This window comes from Carassius gibelio, chromosome A8 (genome assembly GCF_023724105.1).
Source record: "Carassius gibelio isolate Cgi1373 ecotype wild population from Czech Republic chromosome A8, carGib1.2-hapl.c, whole genome shotgun sequence".
Classification (NCBI taxonomy): Eukaryota; Metazoa; Chordata; class Actinopteri; order Cypriniformes; family Cyprinidae; genus Carassius; species Carassius gibelio.
Genome location: NC_068378.1, coordinates 12,121,667 through 12,139,759, shown reverse-complemented (window position 1 = coordinate 12,139,759; position 18,093 = coordinate 12,121,667). Strand labels below are relative to the sequence as shown.

The 18,093-nt window shown below is 40.4% G+C and overlaps 1 protein-coding gene across 8 annotated transcripts in view; it reads left to right on the top strand.

Moving 5' to 3' along the window:
• The window catches only part of LOC128018476 (E1A-binding protein p400), a 32,280-nt gene extending 16,809 nt beyond the window's left edge, over positions 1–15,471 (top strand). For 5 of the 8 annotated variants that reach the window (XM_052603987.1, XM_052603983.1, XM_052603985.1 and 2 more), the window contains 29 exons: positions 93–239; positions 1,148–1,221; positions 1,307–1,605; positions 1,691–1,893; positions 2,977–3,146; positions 3,428–3,624; positions 3,707–3,818; positions 3,972–4,262; positions 4,467–4,541; positions 4,629–4,763; positions 4,849–4,893; positions 5,344–5,494; positions 5,589–5,824; positions 5,938–6,111; positions 6,196–6,246; positions 6,318–6,454; positions 6,587–6,643; positions 6,863–6,941; positions 7,045–7,239; positions 9,000–9,045; positions 9,139–9,239; positions 9,472–9,664; positions 9,833–9,972; positions 10,609–10,818; positions 10,902–11,064; positions 12,517–12,647; positions 12,746–12,895; positions 13,055–13,108; positions 13,872–15,471. In XM_052603987.1, coding sequence (XP_052459947.1) covers positions 93–239; positions 1,148–1,221; positions 1,307–1,605; positions 1,691–1,893; positions 2,977–3,146; positions 3,428–3,624; positions 3,707–3,818; positions 3,972–4,262; positions 4,467–4,541; positions 4,629–4,763; positions 4,849–4,893; positions 5,344–5,494; positions 5,589–5,824; positions 5,938–6,111; positions 6,196–6,246; positions 6,318–6,454; positions 6,587–6,643; positions 6,863–6,941; positions 7,045–7,239; positions 9,000–9,045; positions 9,139–9,239; positions 9,472–9,664; positions 9,833–9,972; positions 10,609–10,818; positions 10,902–11,064; positions 12,517–12,647; positions 12,746–12,895; positions 13,055–13,108; positions 13,872–14,201 — 4,346 coding nt within the window. In that variant the 3' untranslated portion in view covers positions 14,202–15,471. The remainder of the gene's footprint in view (positions 1–92; positions 240–1,147; positions 1,222–1,306; positions 1,606–1,690; positions 1,894–2,976; positions 3,147–3,427; positions 3,625–3,706; positions 3,819–3,971; positions 4,263–4,466; positions 4,542–4,628; positions 4,764–4,848; positions 4,894–5,343; positions 5,495–5,588; positions 5,825–5,937; positions 6,112–6,195; positions 6,247–6,317; positions 6,455–6,586; positions 6,644–6,862; positions 6,942–7,044; positions 7,240–8,999; positions 9,046–9,138; positions 9,240–9,471; positions 9,665–9,832; positions 9,973–10,608; positions 10,819–10,901; positions 11,065–12,516; positions 12,648–12,745; positions 12,896–13,054; positions 13,109–13,871) is intronic. The other 3 variants (XM_052603986.1, XM_052603980.1, XM_052603982.1) reach the window with 2 other exon arrangements.
• The last annotated feature ends 2,622 nt before the right edge of the window (positions 15,472–18,093 follow it).

Below are 18,093 nucleotides of genomic sequence, written 5' to 3'. Positions count from 1 at the left end.
CAGTCTCTCGTGTCAGCTGGTTTTATGAGTGTTTAGTCAATCCTCTTCACATGGCTTAATGTGAAGCTCATACATTTATTTGCTTGCTTTAGGCAACATCTTGCAAATTGTGTCAGCCCCTGGACAGTCTCTTCTCAGGCCACAGGGGCCACCCATGGTGATGCCTACCATACCTCAGGCTGTGCCTGTCCAGAACTCATCAGGCACGACTCCCCCTGCCAGCTCCATGCCACCGCAAGGTAAGCTCTGCTCTGCCCTGAAGCGGATTGTTTTCATTAGTGATCGACCTTCACCTAAATCAGTGGTTCTTCACCTTCATTTTTTTAAGGACCCCATGTAGGCTAAGATATTGCAGCTATCACTACCTGCTTGTTTCCAATCTTTTTTTAATTTTTTAGTATTATTATAGAAACTAGGAGTCAACATAAGTGTGTGTGTGTGTGTGTGTATATGTGTACATATATATATATATATATATATATATATATATATATATATATATATATATATATATATATATATATATATATATATATATATACACATTTACATAATTTAATATATTAATAATAATTCAATTATAATTTAATAATAATTTAATTTCAGAAGATTTAAGGACAGTATGTTCTTCAGGGTTTACATGCTTAATTCTCAATAAAAAATATTTTCATTATTATTTTCAAAATTCAACTGGATTAAGTTTTTTGAGCTTAGTTTAGCTAATCATAATTTTATATTTATCATATAAATTTCATAGCTTTTTAAGATTTGATTTTATTATATATTTTTTTATTTCTGGTTTTTCCGTGCGAACTCTGTTTCTTGAATAAAAATGATAGTTGGTGAGAGAAGAAATATGATGCTACTCATCTTGCTTTAAATTAAAATTAAAATTTAATTTATGCATTTAGCAGACGCTTTTATCCAAAGCGACTTACAGTGCATTCAGGCTATCAATTTTTACATATCTTTACCCCTTTGCTATATCAAATTTTTGAAGCATATTTAGTATAATTTTTTTTAATAACTCCAAGCTATCTTTCCTGGCCCATTGGTTGAGAACCACTAACCTAAGTATGTGATGTTCTGCTGCTGTCTTAGTGAACTTAAACTTAAGTTTCTGTGTTTTTATCTGTTTCCGTTAAAGCAGGCACCACAGGCGCTCCAGCTACCACAGACATGGAAACAAATGCTAAACACACAACAAACGCCACAACACAGGTAGGTGATTTTGAAAGACGTTGAAGGAACTGATGAAGTCCGTTAAATAGGTGCGAACACTAAACCTTGTCTTTTGTTTATTTAGGAGTCAAGCGAGGAAAGAAACAGGCGGCTGAAAGAGTGTCTAGCTAGTTTATTTCGTGCCAATGAGCGACGGTCCTCACGCTCTGTGATGTACGGTTCTGACCTGATCAAGGCCTGCTCTGTTTATGAGGGACACCCTCCACCAACCTTCCCCGCACCCCAACACTCCCGCTGGTCCTGGGTTGGCAGAGACAGCTGTATTAGGGCTCAGCAGACATGTGTGTCCACGGTTGCTCCCCTTCGCTCAATGATTCTCTCCAACACCGAGCAGGAGGCAGCAGCAGGCACCTTGTTGAAGAGGTTTGGATGTGACCATGAACTCCTTGCCATGAAAGCAGTTTTGTGAGCTTTTTGTCATCTAATGCTGTTTCCTGTTATATTTTAGGTTCTCCTGCATACTTCCTGCTGCTGTGGCCCCTCCCCCTCAGCTGTATGCATCCAATCCTCCACCATCTTACAGCCTAGCACAAAAATCATTCAGGCGACGGCTACAGGAAGTGTCCGCTCCACAAAACGCAGAGATCCGTAACTTAGCCTGTCCTCCTGTCGTCAGGTTCCCTGATGTACACATGTTGGAGATGGATTCAGGTATACACCACGACAGAATCCTTCAGATTAAAATTTTACAAATACTGCTGGTATTCAGTCATGTTATTATGCGTTTGCAATATGGTATCTTCTATCCATCATGTAACTAACATTCTGTAATTTACAGTACCTTTCAAAAATGTTGGGTCTGTAAGTTTTTAAATACATTTAATATGTATTACTTTTATTTAGCAAGGACACCTTAAATCAATTAAGTCACACTAAAGACATGTAGGTAGCACTTTATTTTACAGTCCTGTTCCTCATGTACATACTATGTACTTGTTATAGCAATTACAATAACTATGTAACTAGGTACAAACCCTGAACCTACCCCTAAACCTAACCCTACCCCATGTAGTTACCTTGTATTACCAGGACTTTCTTAGATAAATACACTGTAAGTACACTATAAGTACATGTTAGTACACGTACTGTAAAATAAAGTGCAACCAACATTTAAAGTGTAACACAAGTTTTCTGTTTCAAATACATGTTGTTACTTTCTATTCATCCTAGAAAAAAGGATTGCAAAAAATTATGGTTTCCACAAACATATCAAGCAGCTAAGCTATTTTCTACAGATATACAACATTTAATAAGAAATGACTTTTCAGCATATTAAAATGATTAGAATCATTTGACTGAAGACTTTAGTAATTATGCTGAAAATTCAACTTTGCCATCACAGAAATAACATTTTGTTTTAAAATGTATTCAAAAGAAAGATACGTTTTAAACTGTAATACAGTACTTTATTTAATTGATGTATTTTAGTAAAAGCTGCCTTAGTGAACATAAGATACTTCTTAAAAAAAAAAAAATATATATATATAATCTATAAATATCACTATAAGGTCTGGCTAACTTCTTAGTCTTATTCTGGTTTAGAATTGCCCACTTAGATTCCACTTCCTGTCTGAGATAGATAATATCATCATAATAGAATGTCATTGAAAAACATAAACAAATGAACAATACAATCAGGGTCTGCAATCAGCTGTAAAAAAAAAAAAAAACGTACAAATTAACACTGGTATATTGGTAGAAATATTGCTATAATGTTCTTTTATCTGTTTGCAGGAAAACTGGAGGCACTGTCCATCCTGCTGCAGAAACTGAGCGCTGAGAACAGACGTGTGATGATCTTCACCCAGATGACCAGCATGCTGGATATACTGGAGACCTTCTTAGACCACCGTCACCTCACCTATGTACGGCTGGATGAGTCTCTGTCACTGGAGGAGAGACAGGTAAAACACATGGAGTAACACATTCTCTATTGCTCTCTGTTGCTCTGGCCAACTCCATGTCAGACTGAGGCTGTGTGGGTTTCTGGGCTGTAATTAAAAGAGCAGATGAGCGAGTGCTCTTCCCTCCCTGCTGGATTCAGTTCCACACAGGGCCTCAAATGATGCTTACATATCAGTGAAGCATTATCAACAACACCAATACATAAACATCTGATCTGGATCCTTTTATTGAAAACACAAAACCTAACTTACCATGTTCCTCATGTCCCGACCACTTTCAGGAGCAGGTCAAAAGGTTTAACCGCAACAGACAGATCTTCTGCACCATCCTGACCAATCGCTGCTGCTCAGCCATGGGCCACGTGTTTGACGCAGATACCATGGTGTTTTACGACACAGACCTAAATCCCAGCATGGACATGCGCACACAGGAATGGTGCGACAAGATCGGCCGCTCCAAAGACATCCACATCTACAGGTCAGACTGGTGGACAAATGAAATGTTCTTCCATGTCAGGTTTATACTTGGCAGCTTTTTTATAGATGCTGTGCTCTTTCAGGTTGGAGAGCGGGAACTCGATTGAGGAGAAGCTCTTAAAGAACGGCACTAAAGACCTTATAAGAGAGGTAGCTGCACAGGGCATGGACTACACTGTAGCCTTTTTAACCCAGGTAAACACTCTTTTACAGTCATGCAATCACTGGTACTTTTGACATTGAGGGACTGTTTCATAACCTTGCCAGTCATGAGGTTGTGTCCCAGTAGACGTCGAGGCAGCTCACAGCCCGATGCTCATATTATAAATATGTGCTGGACATTCACAGCGCACTATTCAGGATCTGTTTGAGGTTGAAGCTGGTTCTGGAGAGAAGGTGGAGGAGTTTGTGGTTCTCCACCAGGAGCCATCGCCATCCGAATCCATCCCCCCTCACGTGGCAAGACCCTACATCCAGGCCCTGAACACCATCCGACAGGAAACCCAGTACGAGGAGGAGGAGGAAACGGAGCTAGACACAAAAAGTGAGAAAGTGGGAAGACAAGAAGTGATGGCTGTAGAGGATGGAGTGAGAGAGGAGGCATCACAGATAGAGGAGCTGGCAGCAGTCATGGAGCAGGTGAGCTTATACAAAATGTTACTTGAACATTTCAGTTCTTGTACGTACGTTTGCAACCATTAATGTTTGGTTTTGTGTTATTTAGCATGCAAATTCTGTTGATTTAACTTTATACACTATTGTTTTGTATTAGTGTCACGTTTGAACAATTTGTCCTTGCTGAATAATAATTGTACTGACCAGAGCTTGTGTTGTTTTGTCTAGCTGACTCCCATTGAGAGATACGCACTGCACTATCTGGAGTACCTGCACATCAGCGAGGATGAACGGGTTATAAAGGTATGAAACATTTGCACATATTACAATACATGTTACGCCTGCCCTGTAAATCCAGACGGCTTAAATCCATGTTTGTGTGAGTTACAGGAGCGCTTGGAAGCTGCTAAGAGAGGCTGGGAGCAGCAGCAGCAACAGAAACTAAAGGTAGAGAGAGAAGAACAAATGATCCTGGAAGACGAGGAGGATCTGTTCACCTACAGCAGAGAGGATGCATACAACATGGTACAAATAGATTCGAATCTGCTTTTCAGAAGGAAGTGATGTTGGGTTGTGTAGATTTAATACCCTGTTCCCTTCATCTTTACAGGAGTATGTGTTCGAGAATGAGGATGGACAAACAGAAATAATGCCAGTAAGTTTAAAAAAAGCTCATTCCTGAAGGGAATTACAGGAAGAGGGAGTGAATTTTGGGTGAATCTCCCAAAAACATGTCCATAGCACATTGTGATTTAAGTCTCTTTTTTGTATTTTGATGTTATTGCATTCTATTTTACGTAGAATTTGATTTAAATTAAATGCAGTACAATTGTTACTGTGATGTATAAAAAAAATTCAACTTGAAGGTATTTTTTTTTATTTACATCTTACAAGTCTTATATCTTACAGTTGTATAGCTGTTATGAGAATTAATGAATGTAATGTGATATAAAAAAAAATCATGTTCCATAGCCAATAATCTAAAAGAGTACAAAACAGCCGATTTAAAAAAAAAAAAAAAAATAATTCAAGTGAAATATGTTTTATTTGTTTATTTAGATTTGTGGTTAAAATTCTTGTTGAGTTCTGTTGCTCTTTTCTGCAGCTGTGGACTCCCCCAACTCCTCCGCAGGATGATAACGATATCTACATTGACTCTGTGATCTGCCTCATGTATGACACTGCGCCTATGCCCGAATCCAAACTGCCCCCAGTCTATGTCCGTAAAGAGCGCAAGAGACACATGGATCCGTCAGGTTGGACTGCTCAAGAAACGCTTTCAAGTGAACTTACTGTTCTACGCATGCCTAATTTGGTCTTTTTCTCTCTCCCTCTTCCCCCTCTCGTCAGCTCTGGGACGTAAGAAAAAGAAGGGGCATGGAGAATCCGTGATTCCTCCGCGCTCTCTCTTTGATAAGGCCAGTCTGCTCAAAGTAAGGCGGGAAGGCAAAGACCAGAAGAAGAACTTCTCTCTGAAGCAACAGGCTCCCTTTGCCAAACCACTGCCCTCTCTGCTCAAACCAGCCATGGAGGCTGGGCAGGACAACCCTGAGTGGCTCATCAGTGAAGACTGGGCCCTGCTACAAGTACTTGATTCATCACATGTTATTACATTATCACTGCCAGTGTATAAACACACAGCTGTGTGTGAAATGGATAAGCTGAGGTGGTAATTCTCTCTTTTTCCCTGCATTCACAGGCTGTGAAGCAGTTACTGGAACTTCCTCTGAACCTGACCATCGTGTCTCCAGCGCACACTCCTAACTGGGACCTGGTGAGCGATGTGGTCAACTCCTGTAGCAGAATTTACCGCTCGCCGAAACAATGCCGCAACCGCTATGAGAATGTCATCATACTCCGAGAGGAGGGCAAGGTATCACATGGTTGTGAGTTCTATGATTTATTTTCCTTTAACATTTTCCTTGATATACATAATTGTATACAACCTGTCCCACAGCTAATATATGAAGCTAACCCTAAGAAGAACAAGACCAAGAGCATTTATAAGGTATTAAACAAAAACCAATCGGTACATATTATTAGGTGTTTCTTTGGTAACACTTTCTTTTTTTTGCGCAGTCCAAGAATAGTCGTCCTCTGCGCACGTGTCAGATCTACACACAGGACGACAACGCCTCCCAGATCCAGCTATACAACAACCGCTTTGAGCTGATGAAAATCATTGCTAGCAAGAGGAGCCCGCCAATAAAACCACTGTATGTGCAGGCAGTGTCCAACACACAAACATCTTTAAAAACAACCCGGGCATTGCATTTAGATTGTGACAGAATGCTTTTGTCAAAGTAAACACACAAGCAAACTAATTTTGTTCATGCCTTTGCTTCTAGACTGGGCATGAATCCATTCCAGAAGAATCCCAAACATGCCTCTGTGCTGGCTGAGAGGTATTGACTCTTGACGTGCTGCTCTGCTTTTAGAGAAAAAAACTGAAGTAATCTAATATTCACCAGTGAACTGAAATTCATCATTTAATGAAAAAAATATATATATTGACTGATACAGTCTTTAATATAGTGTACATATTTAGGCACATTTTATATTCATTTGTGGCTTTCATTCATTCATTCATTCATTCATTCATTCATTTATTTTGTCATTTCTAGTGGGATAAGCTATGACAAGCCTCTGCCTCCTATCCAGGTTGCCTCTCAGAGAGCTGAAAGAATAGCTAAAGAGAAGAAGGTGAGATTTAGTTAACAAACCACTTAAAAGTGTATATATATAATCACCTGTATTTTTCAGTTTTTAAAGCTTGTCTCCTTTCCTCTGGACTCCGCTGCCGCAGGCACTAGCCGAACAGCAGAGGGCTCAGCAGTTAGCCCAGCAGCAACAGCCGCAGACCCCAGGAGCCGCGCAGCCTCAGGGAGCTGCTGCCCAGCCTCAAGCCCAGCCTCAGGCCACTGCAGCGGCCGCTCAGACAGCGGGAGTGACCCAGCCCAACCAACCCGGAGCAGCAGCAGTCCCCAACACCGCTGTACTGGTTAGACTCCTTTAGCACTGCATGTTCAATGTCACACTTGACCTTACTTCCACTTGTATTTAGCTCTAGATTACCCAAGATGAAATCATTTGTATATGACTGCTATATTATTCATGCGTACACAACTGTTCCAAATGTTATTATAAGTAATATAAGTATTTTCTTTTTTCTTTTTTTTTTCTTTTTTGTGATAGAGGTCTCTTATACTTACTAAGGCTGTTTATTTTAACAAATAACAGCACTATTATGAAGTAATACAGTTTAAATGGTAATATTATTCCAACTTTAAAGGGGGGTGAAATGCTCGTTTTCACTCAATATCCAGTTAATCTTGAGTACCTATAGAGTAGTATTGCATCCTTCATAAATCCCAAAAGTCTTTAGTTTATTATATTCATAAGAGAAAGATAGTCTGTACTGATTTTTCCCGGAAAAACACGACCGACTGGAGGCGTGATGTGTGGGCGGAGCTAAAGAATCACGAGCGCCAGTAGGCTTTTGCGTTGAGAGGATGTGGAAACTGTGACATTACCGTGAGGGAAAAACCATCATCCAAAACAAACCATGGCTAACAGTCAGATTCGGCCGTTTATTTATGATCCAGAATCAGATCCAGAGGCTGAAACTGAACGAGAGCAGCAGCAGCAACAACTCGCTCCGAGCGGGGCTCGAACCTGGGTCTCGGCATGGGAGGGGACGCACTAACAAGGAGGGAGAGATATTTGAAGCCGTTTTACTCACCGCCTGCGGTTCCAACACACAATCGTGACCCTTTTTCCTTGGGATTGCATCATCCTTAAGAAATAAACGATACGCAAACCCGTCGTCAAACTGGGCCTTGTGAACAAGCATCTTCGAAATGCAGGGAACAAACAAAAACACTTGCACAACTCCGTCGATGCTCTGTAAAAATAAACTCCATCCACTGGTCCCTTAATGCTGTTTCTCTTTTGGTAATCTGTGCAGGGTTGTCTTGCCCTGGCAACCAAAAACACACTCCTTTTGTGACTTTTCGCGACGCTCTCGCTCTGATCAGTGAATGTCTGTTGTGCTCAGTGCTCTGCTATACGGGAATGCGCGCTCTTCCGGCAGAAGTGCCTTAGGACCCATATAAGGAAATTCCGCTCCATCTAACGTCACACAGAGCCATACTCGAAAAAAACTTTCCGAAACTTGTGACAAACTGGAAGGAGTATTTTGGGAACAAAAATACTCCTTCAAACGTACAACTTAATTTTTGAAACTTTGTCCATGTTTAGCATGGGAATCCAACTCTTTAACAGTGTAAAAAAACTAAAAAAAAGTATGCATGAAATAGCATTTCACCCCCCCTTTAAATAACTCTTTTCTGTCTTAATATATGGTATGTAATTTGTTCCAGTGATGGCAAAGCTGAATTTTCAGCAGCCATTTCCCCAGTCCTCTGTATAGATTTTGTGGTGCTTCTTATCATTATCATGAATGTTGAAAACAGTGGTGATGTTCATTATTTTTATGAAAACCTTGATATTTTATTTCAGGATTCTTTGATGAATAGAAAGAAAACTTTTGAGAGAAATCTTATGTAAAAGTAGAAATGTCTTAGCTGTCACTTTTGATCAGTTTGATGTGTCCTTAATGAATAACAAAATGTATTGATGAAGTATTAATTTGAGTAACAAAATCTTACTGACCCCACATTTTTGAACAGTGGTGTATTATATAATATATTATATAAGGTATAATATGTTGATCTTGTTTGGGTTTTGTTGATTCCCAAGACTGGAGCTATCAAGTCCGCTGCAGTTGGCACAAGTATCCAGCCAGGTATTATCACATTACACAAGCTTCACCTGTACACTTGTTGATCCAGTAGTGAATTGCTGTTTATATAAGTGTATATTTCTGTTTAAACTTCAGCGACAGCTACAGTGAGTGGAAACGTGATCGTAAACACTGTGGCTGGAGTTCCTCCTGGTCAGTTCCAGGCGAACAAGCGTCTGGCATCTCCTGTCATTCCTGTGAGTTCTGTCCACCCTCATACAGCTCACATAATAACTGAAAAACTGCCTTTTACACAGATATATATAGATATACAGCTGATTTGATTTGTCACATCAGTTCCTGCATTGCAACCTGCTGTGTGGGGTTCAGAAGTCAGCATTGAAAGTGTAGAATACAAGATATAGTCAGTTTGATCTGGATTTTTGTACCATTCTGTCCTGTTTATTAAATGCTTGTTTGCTCAAACAGACGGCAGGAACGGCCACGGCTCAGGTGGTTCACACTCAGCAGAGAGCAGTACCTGCAGCGGCTGCCCCAGCCGAGGTCGTTGCCATTGCGACGGGTCAGAGCGTGAGAGCTGTTACCCCAGTGACCGCATCAGCTGTGGTGTCCACTAATCTGACTCCGGGTCAGTCCCAAACACGCACGCTGGTTGCTCCAGGTAGACCAAATGCCATCCTTAGAGAAGCCAGTGCGTGATTTGGGTTCTCTGGTGGCAAAATCGATTCAGAGAGTCAGACTCCCGCTCCGCATTGTTCTTTTGGCATTCATATCTGTCTGGCTCGTCTAGCATTGTTTTATTCTTAAACCAGTTTTCTTGCTTCTCTAGCTCCCGGCATGCAGTTCTCTCAGAGTAAACCACTCACGCCAGCTCAATTCCAACAATTCCAACTCCGACAACAGTTACAGCAGCAGCAACAAACACAGGCGACATCTCCACAGATCAAAGCAGTGGGAAAGCCACAGCAGGTACACACATTCTTTAGTATGGAAGATGTGTTGAGGCAATAAAACATCTTTTGCACCAAAATTAGTCTGTTATGTCTTTAGCAAGCGTTTAGCTAAACTTAACCAGCCATCCTTCACACAAAACTTGTTACATTCAGTGCTTATAAAGGTGATGAATAGTTTAGACTTTAGATTGGCTACTGCAAAACCATGAACAAATGATTAATAAATGATCTGTAAAGACACGCGAATAGGGTAGATTCAGGTCTTTCGACATTGGGATGACTGCTCATAAAGGTACGAATGATTAGTAATCATTTATAAACATTTGCAAATTATGAATGGTTTACATTTTAGGTTGGCTACTGCAAAAACATGAACACATAATTAAATTATTTGTTAAAAAATGTAAATAGATGCTACACAACAAACAAAGACCAACAAATGAAGATCATATGAACTGAACGTTTTCTGACAATTGTAAGCATTTCATTTTACATAAAAACATTTTAACGATTAGGTAAGGTTTAGTAAGTTCATTAGTAAATCTTAACAAAGACATTATCTCATATTTCTAGCTTTGTGAGTATATATGAACTAATAATCTTTAAAAAAATAGTTTTCAAGTGATTTATTTCCGATATAATATATGTTTAGCAGAAGCAGAAGCTGCAGATGGCGCAGCAGCAGGTTGCAGCGGCGGTAGCAGCAGCTCAAGGTCAGCAGGCTTCATCTACTCAGCAGCAGCAGCAGGTTCACACCACACCTGCGGCTGCGTCCAACCCTCAGATAACAGCAGTCACTGCGCCCAGAGCAGGAACTGTGCTGACTGGAGCTGCAGTCACCAATTTACAGGTGGCCAGACTGGTAAGCACATGCATACACACTCAGACTAACCTTTTCACATACACTTGAATGCACATTAATTCTTTATATATATTTTCATTCAGACACGTGTCCAAGCACAAGGACCCATTCAGGCTCCGCAGGTGACTCTGACCAAACCACCTCCAGTCGTCTCCGTTCCTGCTGTGGTCTCCTCCGCCGGAGTCACGACCCTTCCCGTAACTGTGGCCGGCATCAGTGTTGCCATCGGGCAAGCGCAGAAAGCAGGTACAGACTGAGTCTAGGAGAATGAAATACAGTGCACAGCATAAATGAGCACACCCCCCTTAAAACATAACAAATTCAGCAATTACTCTTTACTTACAAGGCATGTTAGGGTTCTTTGGAAATGTTGTACTGCAAATATGAGTACACCCTCCTGAATGTTAAAAAAAAAAAGTGTTTAAGGCCATTTTTGATCAATAGGTTAGTATATTGAACCAAAAAAAGACAAGTAACTTCCTGGCACTAAAAGTGTTTTATAGCCCACTGATTCATACTCTTAATGCTGGCAGCAGTGGAAGCACTTGGGAGAGAACTGCCAGGTGGCTTATATCAGAGCATAAAAGAGGAAAACGGTACAAGAGGAAGGAATACCAAATTATTGTTTTAAGTGTGAAAATATAACAGAAGTAGCACCGACATTCAAAAACAATGGACTTGTGATAAGGCTCCTGAAATAATCAGGTCTTCACTTTTTCAGGTTTTTCAGAGTTTTATTTGGTGATGAGTGAATTATTGTTAGAAAAAGACACTTTATCGCACAGAGTATGATGCAGCCTGCAGAAGTGACACATCTTGCTGAGTGCAGGATGTCCAGATGATTAAAGCGCAGGTATGCTGTTCTAAAAGGACGTCAGGAAGGTGATATTGTTAGACCTCTCGGTTTCCCAACAAGCTCCATCGCTCAAAATGAATTTAATTTGCTGAATGTATCTAAATCTAAACTAAACGCTAAACTAAATCTAACCCCAATCTAAACTAAACGGCGTTTGGGGTCATTTATCAGTTAACATAGCCTAGTCTATAATTTACATACATTATTAGATTTTAATATATAAAAATAGTCGCTAGTGACAGCCCCAGTGAATTAAAGCTAACAATTAGTAGCTACTTATATTAACAATTAGTAGCTACTTATACTACATCTCACCAGATAACTTGAGCAATCTGCTGTAAAATATCATCTCGGACGAGTCATGGTACACACTGCATGACATCATACCGCACTCACCATTTCTGGCAAACTTCAGCGAGTCACAACAGACCTCTCTTGTTTTCATTAAAAAGAATTTGAGCAATCTTTCATCGATCCAACTGTCTAAGAACAAAAAAACTACCAAAACTTTGTAACTCATGATGATGTAAGTCTTAAATTGTTTTGTTTTTTATTCTTCAATTTGTAATGTATTAAACATCCCCTTTTTATTCATTTATTTAGTTTGTTTTGCACGATGTACGTAAGAGATTAGAGATTTCAGTAACTTCACCCTAAACCTAATCAGTTATCAAACAGAGGCTTACAGAAGCTGAAGTGACCTGCACAAGACTGGTTATTTGCACTGCTTATGAACATGAATCTAGCAGAGATGCTTGCTTTCTTTACTCGCCCACACAGTCTCAGTGTCAGTGACAACCTTTTAGGGGCTACTGTAGACTAAAGCGTGTGTGTTTGTGCAGGTGGTCCAGTGGTGACCCACCCGTTCCAGGTGCAGCTGTTGCAGAGACAAAAGCAGCAGGCAGCAGCTCAAGCGGCTGCAGTCCAGAAGGCAGCACAGCCACAGCAAACACAGGCTGCAGTGCAGCAGAAGGTACCAGACAGCCAGTGGGATTTATTTGTAATGAAGCATTATTTGTGTAAGTGTCCCGTCAGCCCCCCTCTCATTTGTCTCTTTATCTCTCTGTTCAGTTGGGCGCGCAGCAGGCCGCTCAGACCGCAGCCCAACAGCAGCAGAAAGTGACATACACTGCCACCACTCAACTTCAGCCTGGCATTAAGACCCAGTTCTTCACCTCCATTGCACAGCCACAGAAACCTACTGCAGCACAGCAGATACAGGTAGAAGTTAGACTTTCACTGCCAGCATCCGCACAAGTTCACAGTCTGACATGTAGTGTGGTCAGATTGGAAGTATTTTGATCTGCAGTGCCACGTAGTGCTTTGTGTGTGGTTTGGTGCCCGGCTTGGCTTTGTAGTGATTTTCCTTTTTGCTTGTAGGTCGCTAAACTTCCTCAAATAGTTCAGCAGCAGTTAGTATCCTCACCTCAACAGGTAAGTGTTTCAGTGTTTGGTGTACTTTGTGTTTGATTGCTTAAATTCATTTGGTGCCTTTTTAAAGTCAACATTAAGTCACCTCTGCAATGACTTTCCCTTTTCACTGATTGCATTACTTTATATATATATATATATATATATATATATATATATATATATATATATATATATATATATATATATATATATATAATACCTATACTGCTGTTCAAATGTTTGGGGTCAGTAAAATAAAAAAAGACATTTCTGTTTTTATTTGGCAAGGATGCATTAAACTGAACAAAAGTGACAACAAATACATTATAATAAATATAAACAATAAATGTCCCAGTTATGTCGCTCTTTGAATATATATACACACACCGTATTTTGCGGACTATAAGTCGCACCTGAGTATAAGTCGAATCAGTCCAAAAATACGTCATGATGAGGAAAAAAACAAGTCGCACTGTACTTTAAGTCGCATTTATTTCGAACCAAGAGAAAACATTACTGTCTCCAGCCGCGAGAGGGTGCACTACAGGAGCACTGAGCACGTTTTCTATTGGTTAATTTCTCTCGGTTCATGTCAAATTCATTTTGTGAATAATAATAAAGCAAAAAAAAAAAAGTGTATATATATATATATATATATATATATATATATACACTTTTTTTTTTTGCTTTATTATTATTATTTTCATGCAGTCCTAGTTCTGCGACTATTACAAGATATCCTAACTCCTGATTCTGACAGCTGAAGTGATGTTTGTGTGTGTAGACAGTGGCCCTGACGCAGGCAGCACCCGCAGCAGGTTCGGCACAGGCCCAGGTGCAAGTCATCCCCGCAGGTACCACCGCAGCCACGCAGGTGGTGCAGCAGAAGCTCCTCCAACAGCAGGTTGTTACAGCAGCAGCCGTCTCCCCTCAAATCCAGACCCCAGCACCACACAGCCCTGCCCAGCAGCAGAGCGCCGCGGCGGCCACCGTCTCCGAGTCTCCAGCACAGCAGGCCACAGCCACCCCGCAGCCCCAGCAGGGCAAAGGAAACACCCGCACTGGGGCTGCCATGCGCTCCAAAACCCCCGGCAAACCCAGCGGTGGCAGCTAGAGAGTCATAGGAAGAGGACGTACCCGCGCACAACATAGGGCTGCTTTCTGGTTCGTTTTAGTTTTGGAAAGACTGACCCTTTGTAATCCAGGAACTCACCGTTTGACTGTCTGGATTGAGCTTTTTACAATTTGAAGCAACACTCATAAGCTAACCACGTTTCATGTTAATCTGCCAGTGGCCCTCACACTATGGCCAATCCGTTTCTTTTTTCGTTTCTTTTTTTACAGCTTATTAACTGATGCTCCTTCTTTAGGAGCCAAGCATGACTTTACCACAGGACGACGGCTCATTTTCACTCTGAACTCTTTACCGAGCCGCCAAACACTCCCTGTTCTTTTTCTACCATGCTACATGCTCTGTTTATACAGCGTCTAACATCACATCCTTAAGGTCATGGATCAAGTGCGTTTGGATCACAACAGCCATCAGCTTCAACACTTCATCTGGCTTGCCGGGAACTCTTTTGGCAGATCGGCTCAACATTATTCATAATGTTCAATCAGTCGAAATGAATGTGTGTCCTCCCCAGTGTTTTTAGTAGCTGTGGTGGTGTTGTCCCTTTGCTGTTTGTGTCAGTAAATATCCCTTTATTCAAGCATTTAATCAAGATTAGCAAACCAAACTCAATCTTTAGTGGTGTAGAAATGGCAAACTACCATTAGTTTGATACATGCTCCCTCTCTGTAAAAGAATCGAATACATTAGCTTGTATCATGAAACCCCCCTTAAACGAATTCTTGTCACCATACACACAAGTTCAGCTGCATGGATGGACAGGGACGTGTACTTGTGTGTGAAATGTTTAAGTGGTACAAAATCAATAAATTGATAGAAAAACTATCCTGCGATGCAGCCATTTCATGGTGGCAGCTGTGGGAAGTATCCCCCTCCCAACTTAGATTAGAAAGCAAAATTTGTCAGTGCTGAAAAACAAGTCATTTCTGAAAACACATCTGTGAAATCTTTCCGTTTTTCTTACACATAGTTATGAACAGTGTCACCATTAGTCAGTTGAGTCGAACCTCAGCTTGGCTGTTAGTATGTTTACATTGGCCTGCTCTCAGTAACCAACTGACTTAAATCAAGACTTTCCCTCCGTGTATGTAAATCATCTAACGTTGGGGCTTTCAGTCATAAATATGTCTTTTTGTATTGATGTCGGGTCAGGAACACGTGTAAATAACTCTGAGGGGGGATAACAGCATTTGTATTTGTAAAGTACTTGTGTATTCATTGAAGTTTACTTGTATAAAGTGTTATGTTTTTACACACGTCTTCCTTATGCTGTCTTATTTCGTATTTTATTCAGTAAGCTGTCTTAGATGGGTTTCAGATTGCATTAGGTCAGCGGTTCTGCCTGGAGTCCATAGATTTGCAGTCCTGTGCGTCTGTGTGGACTTGCTGAGTGCAGTATATGTGTCAGCACACCGGCCAACAGGGATTTCAGCAAGATAAATTGAATCTCGCCTGCTCGATACAAAAACACATTTTACTCCAGCAGCAGTGGTTCTGCAGGTGTATTCTTTAGTAGTATATTTTGCTGATTGCAGCCACAATCGGTTGTTATTTTTCCTGTTTAAGAAGCTTACCTTTGACCTCGTGAAGTAATGTCTGGACTGCACAAGCCTCGATTTGACTAGTGGTCTTATCTTGTGCAGTCCTTATGGGGGCGCTCTTTCATTTTGAGTTTTGTGATCAGAGCTGGTCTAATGCAGACTGAAGCAAAGTAGTGTTTGCGAATGAAGCATCACTATCAGTTTTGCTTATTGTCAGGGATTTGGACAAGGTCTTAATTTAACTCCTCTCTCAGTTTGGGCTATGGATGATGTCTCAAATCATGGTGCTTGTTGTGTTGTTGCTTTCCCAAGCAATTGGACGCAAGATGGGCTGGACTTCTGACTTGAACCCGTTAAAGTGGAGAGCAACACACGCAGTTCTTCAGAAAACAAAAAAATGGTTTGAATTAATGTGCTGTTGAAATTATCTTATAATATTATCTGTGTATTATTTTTTTTAAATGGTCCATTTCAGTTTACAAAACAATCACCCTTGCAAAAAAACTATTACAGTAATATTTATTTATTTAGATTTATATGTGCGTGCATATATATATATATATATATATATATATATATATATATAAAAAAAATCTCAAAATGCAGTCTTGAATATAAAATGAATAGTCACCAGAATTGCTTGGTTCCAAAATTATTTAAAATAACACCATCTGTTTCTGCATATAATTGTTGTCACATTTGCAGCAAAAAAAAAGCTTCATTTTCTTCTGTCAACAGTAGTGATTCATCACTTGCACTTAAGTCACTTTAAATCCAATCAGCTTTCTGTTGATCAATGTAGCAAATTCAAATGAAAATCTTTAATCCAGTGCTAAATCTGCAGGGGGAAATATTTCACCCTTACATTTACTGTTCTGCATTTTTGTTAAAATTATTTATATTAGGGGCCAAGCACCAAAGGTGCTTATCCATTAGTTTTCTTCACAAATATTTGTGCTTCAAGTAGGCCAACACCAGTCCAACAGGTTTGTAGTTATTTAGGCCCGTGAGATATATATAATTTTTCTCTTTTTTTTCTTTCTCGAGTACAGGGATGATGGTGGAGCATTTGAAGCAGACTTGTTGAAGATCAGTGTGAAGATGAATGGCAGGCTGGAGAGACACCGTCTTGGCCTTTGCCTTTCCTTATCTTCTGTTTCTTGAAGACTTGCCGTACATCATCTTCACAGATGTTAGGTGCGGGCTGAGAAGTCGTCCGGAGGGGTGTTGATGGCTGGGTGGGGTGACGCTCCGAGTGGGTGTGGGGGTGAGAGACCAGGCTTTTAAAACCTGCAGTAAAACTCCTTCAACTCATCAGCTAAACGTTGATTCTCCCCAGTGCTGGGGGATAGGGTCTTGTTGCTGGTGATCGCTTTCAGGCCCTTCCGCACTAATGTCAATGTTCAGATTTTTTTCTGCTTGTCATAAAAGCTTCTCTTCAATACTCTAATCTCCCTATTCATTATGTAATAAAATTTTACTGCGCAACAGTTAATGTGACTCTAGCATAAGGGAAATAATTACATACTATTTCAAATTGAAGTCATCCGAGGTAATTTACCTAATGATGGCACCAGTCTGCAGTCACGGATGACCGAAAATACGAAGAAATGTTTGATTTCTGCATGTTACGATTGACCAATTTGAATCAAGTATTCCAAGAGAGTTTTCCAGATTTGACAGGTACATTCAATCTGAAGACTAACCCAGACTACCTGCAGAGCTCGTTTGATGATGCTTTAAAGTGTGCAACATGGGAACAACTTTGGCAGCTTTGTTCCACAGTCTCTCTTTATGCATCCGCGTGCTCTAGATGCGTTTATTTGCACTTATTATTCCCTGGAGCAGGTGGCATGTTGGTAATGCAGGGCAGGGCTTTTCCAGGAATTTGTGAGATGTTTTATCTCTCTCTGGCTACACTCCAGTTCAGAGAGAGAGAGAGAGAGCAAACCTACAGAAGTGTGTCAAATGTGAGCATGGGGAGAAGTGTGAGCGGTTTCTCGGCTGCTTTGAGAAAGCCAGTGCTGTTTATGAGGGGAAGGTTTACAGTCAGCGGTGCTGCTAATGTGGGCAGAGGTTGAGTGAGTGAGTGTGTGTTTGTGTGTGTGTGTGTGTGTGTGAGAGTGAAGTCTCTTTAAGTAATGTTGGCAAAGTCCTAGCTCAAAATGCTGTTTACAATGCTGACTTTAAGACTTCAAACAAGCTCTATTGATACAGTTATTATACACTGTTTTACGAACTCTTATTACTTGCTAGATATAATACAAATAATAATAAATAAAAAAAATAAAAAAAAAGATTATAAAAGCGACTTTTGAAGCAGGTGCAATAGA